The 17,560-nt window shown below is 52.6% G+C and overlaps 8 protein-coding genes across 9 annotated transcripts; 3 read left to right on the forward strand and 5 right to left on the reverse strand.

Annotated features, from left to right (window-relative positions):
- The first annotated feature begins 249 nt into the window (after window positions 1–249).
- Window positions 250–1,843, forward strand: PV09_06538 (uncharacterized protein). The gene is made up of 4 exons (XM_016360192.1): window positions 250–374; window positions 557–883; window positions 1,011–1,407; window positions 1,527–1,843. The coding sequence occupies exons 2-4, from the start codon at window positions 714–716 to the stop codon at window positions 1,698–1,700; spliced, it is 741 nt and encodes a 246-aa protein (XP_016211904.1). The 5' UTR covers window positions 250–374; window positions 557–713; the 3' UTR covers window positions 1,701–1,843.
- On the reverse strand, window positions 1,715–3,213 carry PV09_06539. Of its 2 annotated transcripts, XM_016360193.1 has the most exons (4): window positions 3,073–3,213; window positions 2,758–3,010; window positions 2,679–2,701; window positions 1,715–2,617 (listed from the first exon to the last, which is right to left on the reverse strand). In XM_016360193.1, exons 1-4 carry the CDS (start codon window positions 3,105–3,107, stop codon window positions 1,801–1,803), a joined length of 1,128 nt encoding a protein of 375 aa, XP_016211905.1. In that variant the 5' UTR covers window positions 3,108–3,213; the 3' UTR covers window positions 1,715–1,800. The 2 variants fall into 2 exon arrangements, with proteins under 2 accessions (XP_016211905.1, XP_016211906.1); XM_016360194.1 differs by having other exon boundaries at window positions 1,715–2,701.
- A 205-nt stretch (window positions 3,214–3,418) lies between these two features.
- PV09_06540 (uncharacterized protein) lies at window positions 3,419–7,749 on the reverse strand. Its single transcript, XM_016360195.1, has 2 exons — window positions 7,413–7,749; window positions 3,419–7,249 (listed from the first exon to the last, which is right to left on the reverse strand). The coding sequence occupies exon 2, from the start codon at window positions 7,212–7,214 to the stop codon at window positions 3,648–3,650; it is 3,567 nt and encodes a 1,188-aa protein (XP_016211907.1). The 5' UTR covers window positions 7,215–7,249; window positions 7,413–7,749; the 3' UTR covers window positions 3,419–3,647.
- Window positions 7,750–8,028: 279 nt separating this feature from the next.
- Window positions 8,029–11,065, forward strand: PV09_06541 (uncharacterized protein). Its single transcript, XM_016360196.1, has 2 exons — window positions 8,029–10,537; window positions 10,624–11,065. The coding sequence occupies exon 1, from the start codon at window positions 8,188–8,190 to the stop codon at window positions 10,384–10,386; it is 2,199 nt and encodes a 732-aa protein (XP_016211908.1). The 5' UTR covers window positions 8,029–8,187; the 3' UTR covers window positions 10,387–10,537; window positions 10,624–11,065.
- Window positions 10,997–11,578, reverse strand: PV09_06542 (uncharacterized protein; the record flags this gene model as incomplete). The annotated part of the gene is made up of 1 exon (XM_016360197.1): window positions 10,997–11,578. One exon carries the CDS (start codon window positions 11,576–11,578, stop codon window positions 11,072–11,074), a length of 507 nt encoding a protein of 168 aa, XP_016211909.1. The 3' UTR covers window positions 10,997–11,071.
- A 731-nt stretch (window positions 11,579–12,309) lies between these two features.
- PV09_06543 (uncharacterized protein) lies at window positions 12,310–14,468 on the reverse strand. Its single transcript, XM_016360198.1, has 5 exons — window positions 14,117–14,468; window positions 13,968–14,065; window positions 13,821–13,919; window positions 12,797–13,774; window positions 12,310–12,739 (listed from the first exon to the last, which is right to left on the reverse strand). Exons 1-5 carry the CDS (start codon window positions 14,322–14,324, stop codon window positions 12,620–12,622), a joined length of 1,503 nt encoding a protein of 500 aa, XP_016211910.1. The 5' UTR covers window positions 14,325–14,468; the 3' UTR covers window positions 12,310–12,619.
- A 523-nt stretch (window positions 14,469–14,991) lies between these two features.
- PV09_06544 (uncharacterized protein) lies at window positions 14,992–16,330 on the forward strand. Its single transcript, XM_016360199.1, has 3 exons — window positions 14,992–15,773; window positions 15,831–15,948; window positions 16,010–16,330. The coding sequence occupies exons 1-3, from the start codon at window positions 15,061–15,063 to the stop codon at window positions 16,112–16,114; spliced, it is 936 nt and encodes a 311-aa protein (XP_016211911.1). The 5' UTR covers window positions 14,992–15,060; the 3' UTR covers window positions 16,115–16,330.
- Window positions 15,878–17,430, reverse strand: PV09_06545 (uncharacterized protein). The gene is made up of 2 exons (XM_016360200.1): window positions 16,404–17,430; window positions 15,878–16,350 (listed from the first exon to the last, which is right to left on the reverse strand). Exons 1-2 carry the CDS (start codon window positions 17,299–17,301, stop codon window positions 16,208–16,210), a joined length of 1,041 nt encoding a protein of 346 aa, XP_016211912.1. The 5' UTR covers window positions 17,302–17,430; the 3' UTR covers window positions 15,878–16,207.
- Window positions 17,431–17,560: the final 130 nt, after the last annotated feature.

The raw sequence follows: 17,560 nt of genomic DNA on the forward strand, positions 1-17,560 counted from the left end.
AAAACTACCACCCTCAAGTAGTCGGCACCGTTCTCGCGTCTTAGACTCCACCGAGACTCTACCGTGCCAACGAGCCTGCTTCTCTTCCAGAAGCGTGCTCTCAGGACAGTTGATGTCTCCCGTCTAAATCTGGGCAGCATGCCCCGCAGCGTTGACATTTTTCCTTTTTTTTACATTCTAACTAGAGAGATGACGTTGGATCTTTTTCGGTTTATTTGGAGTCTTAAGTTAATGAATGCGAGAAATGAAACCTAGTTCATGTCCGTATGCAATGGCTCTTCAGTCTTTTTAATACATGAATTGGCCGTCCAGCGCCCAAAGTTTGGTTGGTTTCGACGAGCATGGTCGGTAGGGTAACGCAGGTTCCAGCAACAGTAAGTCAGTTATTCAGTACGGAAGCCCATGGCAGACCGTGCCAAACATATATTCGCACTTGACCTCACCGCAGAATCTTGCTTTTTCTCTCTTGTGTCCTGTGGATCTGCTAGCGTGTTCAATGGGCTTTTGTTTCAAGTACAGTACTGGTTTCCATTTCCGTTGCGCTAACTTACTGTAGCACCGTCATCGGAGTGCAGACGATGTCTCGACTACCATCGTCAACGGCTGAGAATCTTCGCGGGGGCGGTTGACGCTTGAAAAGCTGAACGCTGTACAAACACACGTGCCCGAGTCGCAAGAGCGAGCTGCGCTGAGCTCGTCGACTTGTAAGAACCATGTCTCTGACTGACACGGCCAAGAACCGTGCCGCCATGGAAAAAGGCGAACTGTACTACGCCTTCACGCCAGACCTGGTCGCGGCTCGGCGCAGGACAGAGCTTGCCTGCGAGCGCTTCAACACCGCCGGTGACATTACGAGACGGCAGAGAGTAGAGCTGTGGAGGGAGTAAGTGGCTCCTCGCTCCGTGTGGGTGCTGAGACAGGGCGTAGGCCCCCCTCCCCCCGCGCCAACCTATCCACTGTATGTGAGAGAGAAGAAAAAGAACAGAGTTTGTTGACGGACACGAAAACAGCATAGTCCAGGACACGTCGCCGCTGCCGCCACCGCACGAGGATGCCGAGAAGGACGCTGAGCTACTCGAGCACGTTCCCTGGGTGCATCCTCCCGTGCACGTCGACTACGGGACGAATCTGAAGGTCGGCGAGGGCGTCTTCATCAACTTCAACTGCACCTTTCTGGACACGTGCACCATCACCGTCGGCGCGCGGACGCTGCTCGGCCCCAACGTGTCCTTGTTCAGCGGCACGCACCCTCTGGATCCCGCCGTCAGAAGGGGAACGGCGGGGCCGGAGCTAGGCCGCCCGATCACCATCGGGGAGGACTGCTGGATCGGCGGCAACGCCATCATCCTTCCCGGCGTCAAGCTGGGCAGAGGCGTTGTCGTGGGCGCCGGCAGCGTTGTGACCAAGGTACGGCAAACCAACCCAAAAAAAAAAAAAAAAAAAATAGCCCCCTTCGGCTGGGGGTCATGCACTCAAAAAAAAATAAGGAAAAAGCAAAGAACCATCTCGCGCTGACAATGTAGCAGGACGTCCCGGACTTTTGGGTTGTGGCCGGCAACCCGGCACGAATGCTGCGAAAGATCGAGACGACCATGGACCCGGACCAGGCATCAAGTCAGAACGTGCCTGCGGAGACGCAGGGAGCCGAGGCGCCCATGGCGGAGATGGCGCGGGACCTTGAACAGAGTGGTGGAGAATAAGAAGGATGATGGCGTTTACGGTGACGGATTGGTTCTCTCTGCTGTTGCGTGATAGACGCGTCCGCGTCAGCGATTAGACTAGACTAGACAGCTCTAAATTTTATAGGTTTGCCCTGCTGGCTGACCGGCCTTTGAAGTACCCCTCGAGCAAGCGAACCACCTCGTCGGCGTTGCCGATGCTGTTCTGGTACCCAGCACCGGCATGCCCGTAGGAGTGACAGACGACCATCGCCTCGCCCACCCCGCCAGGCTGGCGCACTTCCTCGATCTCGACTCTCGCGCCGCCCTTCCTTCCCGGCCGAAAGCCCACCTGGGCGCTGACGACCTCGAATTCCCCACGCTCGTCGAGCAGCTCGGGCGCGAACTCCTTCGCCCTGTCCAGAATCTCCTGCGTCGTCAGACGGTCGGGCTCGGCGGCCCAGTCGCCGGCCTGCTTTGTTCCGCCGAGAATGGACGTTCCCGAGCGGGGGCGCGGCAGGACGTACGTGATGTTCGGACTGGCGGGAGAGACGTTGTCCGGGCTGGCGTCCACGGTGGTTATTCCCTTCGCCTCGCCCTTCACCGTGACCGTCTGGCCGCGGATCGGGAACACGGCCGAGTCTGGCACCAGCCTGGAAGCGGATATGCCCGTGGCGTTGACGAACGCGTCGATGGGCGTTGCGGTTACTGCGTGCCTGACGACTTCGGCGGCGTGCCGAAGGGTCCCTGCCAGCGTCGTTGAGACGGGCAGGGTCGTCTTGAGACTACGTGCTCCGAGCTCGACCGCCCTCTGGCGCAAGTAGTCCAGATATCTGGGCACGTTGATCATGATCGACTCGAACTCGTGCCCGGTCAGGACCTTGCCGTTGATCCGTCTCGTACCGATCATCCGGAAGCCCTTGACCTCGTTGGCGAACCACGGCGGCGAAGTGTCCTCACTACGTCGAGATCGCTGAGACGGATGAACTCCACTTCGGAGCAAAGCAGTCGGCCACTCACCAGTAGAACTTAGAGCTGTAAATCTGTCACCCCGTCAGCTTGGAAACTGGTCACACGAGCCCGGCCTGGCGTCACGTACACCCAGCCCACTTCTTGTCTGTCTCGGGTTTTTTTGCTCTTCTTGCACGGTTTCGTACCATTTTCGATAGCTCGCCACATCCCAGGCTCGTTGTCTCGCATCCTCAGGCGCGGCGTGAGTTCTCCAGTGAGCACCGGCCCAAGGCGATGTGTACTCGGCGGACAGATCGCCGGGGAAGTGCTTCGCGATGATCGTGACTTGATAGCCTGCCTCGAGCAACGAAATGGCTGCCTGGAGTCCGATGACTCCGGCACTGGCAGCAGAGTTAGCCTTGTCGCGTACTTGTATATCACACGAGCTTAGACCAAAGGTTACCCGATCACTACAATATGCTTATTCCCCGCGCTCATTCTCTTCTTTGCTGGGTCTTGGTGAAGTTAAATCAACTTTCAGGATCTAGACAGACAAAAAAAAATGAGATCAATGGCATGAATACCTTTGTGGACAGAGAAAAGATGGCTCAATCTTGAGTCATCCGAAGTCGCTCATGATCGAGGTCCCTGCTTGCGGTATCCCCTTGTGAACAAGCTGCGGCACCCTTTTGTAGGTTGACCCACATCCTTGAAGAGGAAGGTTAAAGATCTAGATAGTGAATATCTTGGTGCGGCGTTTCATTATGACACACCGAGATAGGTGACTAGATTATGATTTGGAGAATTATGGGAGATAGTTCACTGTGATATGCCATTTTGTACATGAATAATTAATTATCTCTCAATATTATTCCCGTCAATATTCAAGCCCCCATGCTACGCTAATTACATAAGAAACACCATCGCGATGCTGAATTGTGTACTGAACAAGGTATTACGACCCCCTATGTGTATTCTTAGGAAAATATTACAACAAAATACCTCCATGTTACACGAACTCTTAGGAGAAAATCGGCGCTAAGGCACGATGCTTTGTCTCCAAGCATCGACCCTACTCCTGGTCTTCTGATCAAGAAATGCCTCCTGCTGCAGTGCCATGCCACCGAAGCCTGGATGCATACCGCCATATGCGGGTGTTTGGTATCCACCGTACGCACCCATGAACATGTTAGCATTGCCCACAGCGCCATAGCCATTCATGCCGTAGTACGTTTGCAGGCTCCCATAGCCGTTTTGCTGCATTGCGTTTTGCTGCATCATGTTCTGCTGCCACATGCCGTGCATCTGCTGCTGGTTCACGTACATCCCGCCGCTCTTGGCCGTCACACCACTAAAATGCCGCTGCATTTCCGGACGCTGGGTCTGGAAAACCTCTGCGGACGAGAGACGCATGCGTGCCTTTCGGGCTTCCTGCTTCTCTGCATCCTGAGCGAGCAGGCTGCCTTGTGGCGCGGTGGCGAGCAATAGCTCGTTACTGACCTTGCGGGCATCATGCTTGCCGGTTGGATTAGCAGCGAGCAAGTCAGCCATTGAAAGCGATGCGCGCAGAGGAGGCGTGCGTGATGGGCCCGGGGCCATGTTGGGTTCCATTGGGGCTGGGGAGAGCATGGTGGACATTCGAGAAGGTCCGTTGAGTGTCATTTGGCTCTGACGTCGTTGTTGCATGCCTGCTTGAAGCGCCTCCCGTTGTAGACGTGCTCGGCGCTGTCCTAGCGTTTCTTCTTCGCTTTCGGCGCCTGGTGTTGTCGCATTCGCCCTGCTTGGTGGGAGGATGCCACCTCCAGGACTCTTGGGGGCAGAGCCTGTCGATATCTGTCCCACCGATACGTTGCGGCTATGCAAACCCTCTTGCGTCGCTTTCTTCTCGTCCTTCGACTCAACGCCAAGCTGAGACAGCATCTCCGCTGAAAATGTCTCACTGATAGGTCTTCCCTCGACCTCGGTGATCGCCTCGTCGAGAGCCTTTTTGTCGCGAAGTCTTTTAAGTCGTTGTCCCAGGGTTTCTCCTTCATGCTCGCTTTCCGTTTCTGACTCGCCTTCTGCATTCGTGATGGCTACTGGTGGCGGACGAACGCTATTAGGATTAATGCCTCTCAGACGAAGCATCCTTCTGCTCAAAGGCTCATTATCCTCCAATTCCTTCTTTTCCAGCAAACCAAGTGGTCTACCCTCGGCCATGCCTTGCTCTTTGATCTTGGCAGCCACAGCTTCGTTGTTGCTATAAAGAACGCCCAGTGGCACGTCATCATCATCCGCTTCTCCCATCTCATCTGCTGCTCTCACTGCAGGATCCTCCCAAGCAAGAGCGACACGCTTCTTCTTCCTCTTTGCCTTCTTTAGTTGTGCTACATCATCTAGTTCCAGTAGCGTCGCGTGCATGCCATCTGGAAACGCGGTGTAGGCCGTCTTGTTTCTGTTCTTCTGCTCTCTCTTACGCATTTCGAGCTCTGCAAGTAGCGTTGTGGGCGCGCCAACGTATTCCTCATCACTCTCCTCCTCCAACTGAACCCCACCCGCTTCTTGCGTCTCGTTGGCATCCTCATCACGTAGGTCGCCGTACACGCCGTTCGGGTCTAGAGCGGGAGTAGTGCGTCCTGAGTTTCCGCCCGCTCCAATTTCACCGTTCGGTCCTCTAGCAAGCGCTGAATCATCCAAAACTGCACTGTTCGATTTGACTAATTTTCCACGTGTGGATGACCGTTTGTTCCCACCGCCCAAAGCATCCTCTGAGCCTACGGACGAACGCCGTAGACCTAAGAAACTGCTCTTTCGTTCCTTCTTTGCAGTGGGTGCTTGGGGTAAGTTTAGCGTCGAGGCACGCGCGTCAGGTGATTTCTTGTATACATTTGCGCCAATCTTTCCGACGATGGGATGGTCAGTGAAGGCGCTCACTGGAGCGAGGGCTGACGCGTCGAGAAGATCATCTAGCGTGCGCATGGCAGACTGATCTCGAACTTCGATGTCTTGTCTCTGGGCACCAGAGTCAAAGAACACGCTGGCGCGTAACTGTGGAGGTAGGGCGGCCAAGTTTAACTTGCTCGCTCTTGCATCTGTGTCCTCATCCCTTTGTCCTCCGCCTTGAGGTAACCAATACGCGGATTTTCGTGCATCTTCTGGAATTGCGTTCACAAATTGTGTTCTTCTCTTAGCTATTGCTGCGGCTGAGGGATTTTGCGATATCTTCGGAGGAAGGTTGAGCATGCGGGGGACCGGTGCCGGATAATACACCATACCGTCTTCAGGCGGGGGCACCAGCGAGGCCATAGACTCAGGTTGGGACGCATCTTTGAGCACGGATGATCGATTTGGGTTATCCACTGGGAAAGCCGATCCCCTACTTGTATCGCGCAGGCTACCGTGTCTACTGAGCATGCTTGGAGCGTAATGCGTGCCGTCAAAGTCTTGAAATAAGCCATCTGCTTGCTGGTATGTATCCTGCGAACGCGCAGTCGACGGACGGTCACTGTGGTTGTCATCACGCTCGTCATGAGGTACATGAATTTGCAAAGGCTCCGATGGCCTGCGGTCTTCCACGTATTGAGGTTCTTTGGTTGAAGTCGTGAAACTGAAGTTGATGCCAAAGTCATCCTGGGGTTCAACCTTGGGTAGCTGTCTGTGCTGGGGTGGCAGTGGAGGTGGTGTTTGGGACAATCTGAATGGTTTCGTCGTATTCTTTGGTGATTCAGCGAAAGCGGGTTGCAATTGAGGTGGTTGGTTCAACGACTGTCTCTTCATTTCCCTCTCTTGAGCTCCTTGTACCGAAGTGTTCAACGAGTTCTTGATCTCACTCGCGATCTGATCGTAGATGTCCGTGAAAGATGTATCGCTAGCCACCCGTATACCGGATATGTCCATTGACTTCCTGTTCTCTTCTACCAACTGATTGTAAATCACGGAGAAGGAGCCTTCACTGGGGAGACGTCCCGTCGACAGCCGCTTCATTCTTTTCGCTCGCGTGTCTTCCTCCATCTCTGTCGAGTCTGAAGGTGCGGCTGTTTCTGACTTCGACTCTGGTCGGGGTGTATGCTGTATGGAGGTGTTGTTTGACGTCTGTTGTGCCTCATTCGGAGTGACAGCCTCTGATTCTGCCATCTCAGGCGTGCTCATCATGCCCAAGAAAGAGGACCTAGAAATGGACCGTGCAGGATTCGACACAGGACGTGAGACCTGGGACCAGCTGCCTGACCTCAGCGACCCCATGGGCGAATAAGGCGAGTATCCCCCGGAGCGGGCGGCGGTGTTGACTTCCACGATTGAATTGGCGTACGAGCTGGTCGACACGTTGCGGGACCGCTGTTGACGAGGAGGCTGCTCTGCGGCGTTTGCTGAGTACATAGAAGCACGACTGCTGTCCGACAGTTTCTGCTCCTGCTGCAGCTTTCTAATCTCCTCTCCGAGGTCTGATCCGACGCTCATGCGTTCTGCCCTTTCTTCAAGTCGCTCGACATTTTGCAAATACGCTCCTTGCAACGACTGTAGGTCCGGCATTGGATGTGCCAACTCAGTTGAATCATGGGACGAAGCAGTGCGTATTCTGTGGAAAGACTCGCCATGGTGCGAATCGGAAGTGTTGACGAGGGTCATGATGGCTCGCGAGAGAATAAACGAGTGACTCTAGTCTGCGATGCGGCCGTCAGTCGCAGCACGTAGCAGAATGACGTGCACAGCACGGGAGAGTGAGTGGCGTAAAAGGGAGAGGCGGAAGGGCAGGGCAGAGAGCACGCAAGAATGGTGGCCAAGACGTGCTGACGATTGGGGATCCGTCTCCGTCGTGGTACTCACGAGAGGTTTTAAGGTTGAGAGCAGAAACCTTGTACGAAACGGACGCGGTGATAACAGAGCGCGCCACAGCCAATATCAGAGGCATGAAGGCTTGCAGCACCTTGCATGGCACGGTCAGATAACGCTCATTGATCAGCGGAACAACAAGACGATAAGGACGAAATGTGTATCTTGGGGCGAAATGAGAGGACGGGTAAGGATGGGTTAGCTCGAGAGAGCAGCGAGGGAAAGACGGGGTTGTGTGGTGAAAGGGATGGAGATGACGGGAAAGCCAGTCGTCTCGTGTTCAGCAGCCGTTTTTGACCCGGCCACGACGTGATGGGACCCGCGACGAGCGTCCTTCCTTGCTTGCTCCGCCCTATCGAGAGAGCCGCACCATGCAGTCGAACAGACTCGAACGGGAGCCGCTGCGCTTGATCAGCACGAGCCGGACTCCGTTCTTGTGGCTTGCAACTTAACTTTCCAACTGGACCTGTGCGTTCGCTGCGGTGCGGCCCCGATTTTGGCCGGCGACGAGTTTCCCTGCCCCCCACGACTCGGCAGGCGACGCTCAGTGGGTCGCCGGAGGACCGGCCAGCGCCCCTGCCTTGGTGCCTGGCCAGCATTTTCTTCTGCCCGTCGCTCATTTCGCGCCTTGCAGCAAGGAATAGGATTCTCGGATGATGGCCGCTTGATAACAGCCTTCGCTCACATGCGCACCCGTCGTCTCGGCTCCTGTGCGCACTAAGCAGCTTTGCCAGAGCCGCTCATTTCCGAGCCCTTATCGCCCGCCGCCATGTTCAAGCGCAAAAGCGACGCCGAAGATGACGGCAGCCGCAAGGCGCCCAAGCTGGGCGGCGCCGGCGGCAGCGGAGGCGGGAAGATGTCGTTCGCCGCCAAGATGATGGCCAAGATGGGCTACAAGGAAGGCGAGGGCCTCGGTCGCTCTGGTGACGGCATTCTCAAAGCCATCGAAGTGAAGCAGCGGCCGCAAGGCGTCGGTCTGGGCGCCGTCCGCGAAAAGACAGAGCAGGACAAGCAGGAGGCGAAGAGGCAGGCGCTCAAGCGTGGGGAGGAGTACGAGGACTCGTCCGAAGAGGAGAGAAAGGCACGACGGAAGAGGAAGGAGGCTGTACGAAGCGCCACCGCCAGCGGCGCCAGCACACCTGGCGGAGCGAGGAAGCCGAAGACGAAGTACAGGACTGCGGCCGAGATCGAGCGTCAGGCAGAAGGCCTGGAAGTGCCGAATGTGCTGAAGAGTCTGATCGATGCGACCGGCAAGGAGGCTAAACTCATCACGTCCACTGCTGGTTTGATGACACCCACCTTCACGTCTGCAGTTGAAGAAACGGAAGCGCAGAAGATTGCAAACCGAGCACGAAAGGAACTGGAGAGCTACGCCGATGCATGGACTGAGCTCACCGAGCGCAACAAGTTTGCCCTCGCGGAGGAAGAGCAGGTGCGACAAGAGCTCGCCGAGCAGGATGAGGAGATCAAGCAGGTGGAGCAGATGCTGCAAGCTGTCCAGGCCCTGCAAGACCTAGACCTGTCACGGCCGCGGCTGGCTGATGATGCCGCGAACGCGTGGGAACAGGTCACCAGCAAGCTTGAAACACTGCAAGTTGAGTACGCTACAGAAGTCGAGCGCTTCCACCTGACAGAGGTTGCTGTCGCCGCAATCAATCCGCTCTTCAAGCAAGAAATGATAGATTGGGAGCCGTTAGAGAAGCCGACTCATCTCGTGCCATATCTGCTGCGGATCAAGCGCATCTTGGGTATCAAGAAAGACGAACGAGCTCTGGCAATACATAACGGGCGTGATGGTTTCCAGTCCATCCGGCGGCAGAAATCCACTACGCCGTACGAATCACTCATCTACAACTCATGGCTTCCAAAGGTTCGCACGGCTATCACGAACGAGTGGGACCCGCTCAACCCTTCCCCCCTTATCACTTTGGTGGAAAGTTGGCGGGACCTTCTCCCGGAATTTATATACCACAACCTGGTGGACCATCTCGTCGTCTCGAAACTGTCTATCGCAATTCAGGAATGGAATCCACGGACTTCGCTGAAGCGTAAACACGGCACCCCTTTGCCTCACATCTGGCTCTTCCCGTGGCTGCAGTTCCTCTCGCCGCATCACACGGACCCCACGTCTGCAACGGGCCTGTTGACTGAAGTCAAGCGCAAGATACGTGTCGTACTGGATACATGGGATCTTTCGCGAGGAGTCCTGCCGGGTCTAGACGCATGGTCCTCCGTCCTAGGCTCGACTTTGCAAGACGCTTTGGTAAAACATCTACTCCCGCGACTCGCTAAACTCCTAGCTACGTCGTTCGAGGTTTATCCTCCAGATCAAGATCTCACGCCTCTAGAACACGTTCTTGTCTGGGAGAAATTCTTCAAGCCTGCCGTAATGGGGCAACTACTCATTGCCGAGTTCTTTCCAAAGTGGATTAACACACTTCATGCCTGGCTTACCATGCCCGAGGCGAATTACGAGGAGATTGGAAAGTGGTATAATTGGTGGAAAGAGCAGATTCCAGCGTCTGTCAACGCGGTGAAAGCGGTTTCGGACAAGTGGGAGGAGGGTTTGGTGATGATGAACCAAGCTATAGATCTTGGTGACGACGCGATAAGCCAATTACCGCCTCCTGCAGCTGGACCGTCCAAACCGATTGCTTCAGCTCTGAGGAGCAAGGAAGTGGAGACGCCCGTTAAGGCACGGACGCAGGCTCAAGAAGTCGAGGCTACATTCAAAGATGTAGTGGAAGAATGGTGTGAGCAAGAGGGGTTGATGCTCATCCCTCTGAGAGAGGCACACGACATCACTGGGCTACCGCTATTCAGGATCACGGCGAGTGCATCCGGTAAAGGCGGGGTTGTGGTGTATCTGAAGGGAGATGTTGTATGGGCACGAAAGAAGAACGACAAGACAGCATTTGAGCCTGTGGGCTTGGAGCAGACGCTTATCGACAGAGCAGAGGGGAAATGAAGCAAGACCGTTCATTATAAGTACCATCGCTGCTGCCTGGGAGGGAAAGAGCCTCGAGGCCTGTCGGTTGGTCGTCGACTGCGCTTTCCTTGTGGAGTTTTTGTACTGACTCAACATGGGGTCGCGATGGGCTGCGTGGCAACCGCTTTGGGTAAGGCTCAACGCTCCACCTTCCTCTTTCCTGAACGGGTCTATTCACGATGCCACATTGCTAATCGGGAGGGAACGGGGACTTAGGGAATGATTCCTTATAGGGCGATGGACGGCGCCTGCATAGTCTCATTGAGCGGCGGAGCTCCAGGCAGTATGACCATGCGCCCGTGTTTTGATCCTCCTTACACACATCAAGAGAGGCCCGGCATGCGTGAATGCTTTGTGCCCCCTTGCAGATCCAGTAGCTCCCCATGCGGCTCCATACCGGCTTGAGAACGTTCAGCTCGCGTTTTTCACCTCTATATGTCGATCTTCGAACGCACCGAAACTTTTCCTACAGCCGGCATCTATCAACCGTGCTGTTCGCAGCTGCCATGGGATCATACAGAAAAAGAAAGAGAAAAAATAAGAGAGAGAATTTGCACTACTCATCAGACGGCATCATTTGACTTTGTGAGAGCAGTGATCTTTGTGTGCTTGTTCCTCTTGCCTCTAACGCAGGATACGCCATAATGAGCTAAAGGGATATGATCTAAATTGTCTTCTTCCTCCAGTGCTCTCCTGCTATTCGATGAGAGCTTTGACTGTTTTCCGAACTTATTTTGCTCGCTTGAGTCGGTCCACCTTCCTCGAGGTAGATCTTCCCACCAGCAATTGTGAAAGCCACAAAGTCCGGCTCGATACGTCGTCTTTGCTGGACGCTCTCGTCTCCATATTCATACACACCGCTTCGTCGCTGCTGTTCGTAGTATGCCGCCCACTGTCTCTCGACTTCCAGCAGGAACCCCGCCGGACCATGTGCCTTGTTTTCCCTCGTCTTGAGGCTGGACCTGCTTCTTCCCAGGGTCGAAGCCCCAGTCTGTTGATTTTGGTCGTACCCAGCGTCCTGCGTCGCCATCGTTGGCGAATTTGCCTGTCTAGGTAGATGCCGCGAGGGCTCTGAAGCGGGTTGCGAATGGGCACCGCGATGCTCCAAGTAACGGCCGTTCGCCCCGGCGCCCTTGCCGTGGTTCTGCTGGGAACAAAGATGGTACGACATTGTGGTCGGACGCAAATCGGCTGACGATCTCGACCTGGGGATGGGAATCTGCGAGAACGGACGTTGCAGTGCGGCGTGGCAAAATCTGAACGATCGCTTCTGGGCGAGGCCTGTCGGTCTCCATCCGAATTTGCGATTTTATATCTTCGCCGCCCTCTGTGCGGCGCCGAGCGTCGCACGAAGCCGGCCACGAGCCTCAGCCGAGCCCTCATAAAGTCCAAGCCAAAATGAGAAAAATGTTCGTATGCACGACGCATCAGATAATCGAGTCAATAGCCGAAGACGTACGTTTCTCCCCAACCCATCCACCCCCCCGCTGGTCTTGTCCTGCTCGCGAGCGCTGCGCCAAGGACACCTGGTTCGTGGGGATGTGCCCCGTTTGCGCATGCTGCTCACACCAAGAATACCGTAATGGGTTTTTATTTTTTTTTTTTTAAAAAAAAAAAAAGCCCGGAAGTTCGTCCGACAATAGAAAACTCAGGAAAGGTGAAAATTACATTGACAAGTGTGTTCTCGTAAAATCTTGTATATAGCTGTTACGGAAGATTAGTGGACTTGCAAAAATTGTCTGGGCTGGTAGTAAGGCTTTTGTTTAATGCACGTAAGGATTGCCGCTCGGCGATCACGCGGAAGCAGTAGGCGTCATTGGGAAAACAGGCCGAATCTGGCTCAGAAACAAGCCGGAGGGATGAAAGCAACGACAGAGCACGAAGCGCGAAGTTGCCAAGGTAGGGCATCGCAAATGTTCTCATAAGCAATAGCCTGTCCCGCTTGAGCATACTATTCGCTCGGGGAGCTAAAGCAGTCCGCGAAACTCTTCCTATCTATCTGTATACAAACGTTACTAATCGGATCCGAGCGCGCGGTGATAGCAGATGTAGAGAGATGTCGAGATCTTGTTTAATGGAAAGACATGGTCATTTGAGAATAGTTGCGCAGCCTAACAGAAAAGCGCAGCAACACGATCATTACGGGGGGTTTACCCATCGCATCCCCTCTTGCAAGAAAAATCAATCTGTTCAATTTCAAAACCTAAGCGAGTTACTTTTGCCTCTCAGAGATGCGAACAAACATATCTGATTGGAAGAAGAAGCCATTGCGATTGTAGCATTTCCAAGGTTGGAGCGGGTTGACCAGCGATATGTCGTACCGGCGGAATATCTAAATGGCATGTTGTCAAAACACCTTCTAGGCGTTTACGATCAAGTATCTACTCACCTCGCCAAGGGCCTTTCCAAGCTCGAGAAGTGCAATAGGTTTACCTAGACATTGGTACTTGCCATATCCAAACACTAGATCTGTGACCCTTGTCATTGCTGCAAGTTGATCCTCGGACGCTTCAAGCCAACGCTCAGGTCGGAAAATGTCAGCATCGGCTCCGAAGATCTTGGGATCTTTGTAGAAATCCCAAGCAGCATATGCTATCTCGGTGCCCCCTGGGATGAATTTGCCGTGAATGGTGTCGCCGCCGTCCGGCACTCGCTTGCTGAACAAGCCGGTAACAGGAGGGAAGATTCGCATGCCCTCCTTGATGCAAGCTTGAAGATACGGCAACTCTCGTGCCTCTGCATCTGTAATGATCGTCGATGTCAAGCCGGCAGCATCGATTTCAGCCTGGACCTTGGCGTAAACCTGAGGATTTGAGATAATATACATGGAAATCGCGCGGAACGACGAAACTGTCGTATCCGTGCCCGCAATAACCTGCAAAGGAGCTTCAATTTCACACTGCTTCTGGTCCAGACCGTGCTTGATGAACGAGCCCAACATGTCGTCCTTGACGACCTTTCCAGGTCCGAAACGTTGGTCGACTTTGCTCTTTGCAACACCAAGCATGTAGCCAATGCCATTCTTGTCAGTAGGTTTCGGCATGGCGTGTTTGGCGATGAACGGCGTTTTTACAATCTTTGCTAGGAAAGGCAGCGCACCAAACCATTCAAAGATGGGAATTAGCTCTTTCTGTGTGGAAATATAGCCGTGCACGTCGTCATCCGCTAGCAGCATACCGAATGGCTCACGGAAGGCAATGTCAGTAATGGCATCTACTACAAAGTACTGGATAATTCGGCAAAGGTCGACAGGCCGAAACGTTCCTCCAACGGACGTATATTTATTCCTAATTAGAGTAAAAAGGTCTTGCAAGCGATTGTCGATGCATTCTTCGAGGTACGAATTTCCAAGTTCCTTGCCTGAATACTACGACGGTCAGCAGCTAGTCACAAAATTTCTTAAGTACACATACTCCAGACGCCATCCGAGTCCGCAACGCAGAATGACGCTCCTCATTGGTTTCACTGAATATGTGATTGCGCTCAATATCAAGAGCAGTCAACGCATACCACTATCCGTTTAGTTAGCACATGATCATAATCATACTATTAACACTCACTTCGCCTTTCGTGTACGGAGAGCGGACTGCGCTCATGCGACGGATAAGCTCCGGATCATTCGTGAGCAATGTATTCGGGTCCACTCTAACAAGAGGTCCTAAATGCAAGCGTTAGAAAAAACGCAAAGCATCCACTATATTTCGTATACCATATTTCTTGCACAATGTGGCGCAGTCCAAATGTAGCGTGTTCTTTGCAGTACTTTTGATAAAGAACCAGCGCGAGACTCCGCTCAAGAAAGGCCCCGGGATGTGGCTTAGCTTTCTATATTGAACAGTGCGACTGTAAATCAGCTTTAGGATGAATAATGCAGGAAGAACAATGGGAGACAAAGAGAGAAAGGAGCTGAGATGCATCTTGGCAAGCAACAAGTTCAATTGGCAACTGAGCTGTCGTTGAATGTATCATGCGGTTTCATGAAAGATACATATAAGATACCAATGACTGGTTTAGATCCATACGGAGGGTTAAGATCTTCGGTGAGGTGATCTGGAATCCGGAAAGGTGGTATCCAAACCTCCGGATTTACGAATCCTTGCAGCACAGGCGCCGACATTTGTGCATCGCACTCGTTGCGTATTGGGCCGAAGCAGGATGCTCGTAAAAGAATGTCGTCAGATTAAAAAATGGCACTCAGCTAGCAGTGCGCGGGTCTTTCATAAGTTGAGCGGTGTCAGAGACGGTATATAGACCTAAAACGTGGTCCGGACTTTACTGTATTCCTTTGCGCCTTGGAAGTGCGAACGAGCAAAAGCGAGGGTGGCCAATCTCGCTCACTCGTCCTACTTGTTTAGTAACGGCAAATACATCGGGTTCGATATGACAAGTCCATTGACCTGTTATGTTTGCCACGATGACTGTGCAGTAATAGGACTCTGGACGCAGCAAAGTCGAAGTAACTTGCCCAGTTACAATAACAGAAACTGGTGGTCATTAAAATCACGTGACTTGTTTGTGACACTGCCTTGTAATCAGGTAACTTACTCCAGACTCAGCGGCAGGACAAATCCTCATTGCTTCATTTTTTTTTTCAATGTACCTAAAAGCTCTTAAAGGCCCATCTTAGCACAAGGCAAAATACCCGGATGCACAATGCCCTCCGAAGCAGAATTCATCAACAACTTCGCCCCCATCGGAGTATCAGGAGACTCGAAATCACAAATAACAATGGCACCAGCGTTGGGTTTGAAGAGTAATGCAATCCAAGGGGCCGAATCGAGCAGTTGCCCTTTCTGCACTTCAAATCAATTATGTCGCCGTCATGTCTTCAACTTTTTGGATTCTCCAACCGAGCTTCGTGTCGCTATTTATCACAAGGCGTTGTATCGCGATGAGCCAATCAACCTCATAAAGAAAATCCCAGTAGTCTCCCAAAGGCACACAAGAAGCCAGAGACTTGCCCTAAGACATGGAAGAAGGAGCAGTGATTCTGATTCGGACGTATTGGAAGGCCGTGTGAATCAAGTGCGGAGAAAACATATTCCACGCACTGCAGAAGATCCCTTGGCTCCCCAGGTCCTGGTACTCTGCAAGCAGATCTACCATGAGGCCCTTCCTGTATTGTACAGAGAGAATTCTCTTAACTTGCACCTTGAATTGTCCCTTCTGCCCTTAACTCGACTCCGTCAGCCGACACGCTCGTTGATAAGACACGCTTTGATCACGATATACGACCATGGCGACGTTCTCAATGGAGCCTTCAATAATATATTCACCAACGGACTACGTTACTGCTTTGGCCTCGAGAGTCTCGAAATCATTACAAAAGTGCCAATGCCTCGTGACAGAGCATATGACTTGAACTTGTATGTCAAAGGTCTTTTTCTTCTACAGATTGTTATGCTTACAGTGTTGGACATCAGCCACATATTGCGCTGGTTGCCCAAGGGCTGTAAAGTCGAAGTCAAGGGCAATCACGTGCCTGAGAGCATCAAGAAGATGATTGATGAGCAAAACATGCTCAGGGAGAAACTAGACCTGGTGCGTATCAACGTTGTATAATATCCTGGTCCTTTAAGATGCTGATTCCATTTCACAATAGCATACATATTATCGAAGACAGATACAGACGTATTACATGGAGAGAGGCCAGCAGATTGAGCACTTTGTGGATGGTATTGGGGTGGGCGTGGACAACCAAGATTGATATCTTGAAAAAAAAAACGCACCAACAGATTAAAGGGTGGAAGCTCGGATCAATGCTCGTTTTTCAAGGGAAAGAAGTGTAGTGAGTCTTCGTCTACTCAGACTTCTTTGTCCCGTCACCTGGCTTGACCAGTTCAGGATAGTCTAATGATGATATGAATGGTATGCCAATCTTTGTATATGTGCGGTAGAAGATGTAGTCCTTGCCAAAGAAAACAATCAAATGTCTCTCTTCATCTGTCGATGGTTCACGTTAGCTCAAGAATAAAAGCGATGGACGGAAGGCTTACTATGAATACGCCTGTTGAAAAACCGCCAAAGAACAACGATATAAACGCAAAGGCACACCGAATTACCCAGTGCGATTTGGGATCCGACGGCCCACCAAAAGAAGCCAAAATAGCTTGGATGTCTTAGTATGCCGTAAATGCCATCCGTCACTAGCTCGTGAGTATCCCTTTTCTTATGCTGCACCTGATGATTAAAGTTCGTTCCTGCCTTTGCTATAGCCATGCTCCTAACAGTCTGTCCGACAAATACCAACATCAGACCAGCCCATGTTCCAAGTGGGAACCCCTGCCAGGTGAGTGAGCACTTTTGCTGCCACTCCGGGAAATATATGCTCGTAATTATAGTTTCAATCATGGCTGAAGTATGCGCAAGCATGTAAGGCCACCCATTATCGAAGAGGAGAAAAGCGGAGATTGTAGCGTTCGGTAGGTTAAACATTGCGTGCGTCCAGAATTCGAGGAAATGGAAAAGTGAGAGGCACATCATGAAAAAGGGAGGACGCCAAAGCCTCGAACCAGAGTAGAACGCGTAGCAGGCGAAGAAAAAAGACAGGCTGAATATCTGTCCCAGGCACCACGAGCGCAATGCAATGCCTGATTGTGCTCTCTTTCGCCCTGGAAGCAAGTCCGTCATGGCCACAGTTAGGTTCGCGACTGCGCTCTCCTGGTTCGACATGAGGTTGTCTTTGATATGGAGGGGTCGCTTCCGCAATTCATCTTCGATACGGGGGTTGAAGGGAGCATCGCCGTCATTGGGGCGCTCGAGTGGCCAGGAAATGGCTGGGCTGTCATTGCTGGTGGAGGATGAATCAGAGGGCAAGCTCTTCTTCAGGCGTTCGTAGTGAGCCTCTGACCAAGCGCTAAGCTCTTCGTTTTCTTGGCCAAAGATGCGGTTCATGGCGAGTGCAATATGGATTCAGACTCAGCGTAGGGCAGTCATGTTCGTGAGTGTGGGAAGGATAACTTAAAGACGTAAAAAGCAACAAAGCACGGCAACGCTACCTGGACGGAGGTCCCGCTTGAGAGGCGCAATAGGACAAATGCACGTTCCTCACATCAGGCGTGCGAGAGGGCGCAGTAAATCTAAACATTCTATCCCGCATTCGATCACGACTCTCATTTAAAGACAATGTGAAAAAAAAAGGATAGATTACCTC

This window comes from Verruconis gallopava (genome assembly GCF_000836295.1).
Source record: "Verruconis gallopava strain CBS 43764 unplaced genomic scaffold supercont1.23, whole genome shotgun sequence".
Taxonomy (NCBI): domain Eukaryota; kingdom Fungi; phylum Ascomycota; class Dothideomycetes; order Venturiales; family Sympoventuriaceae; genus Verruconis; species Verruconis gallopava.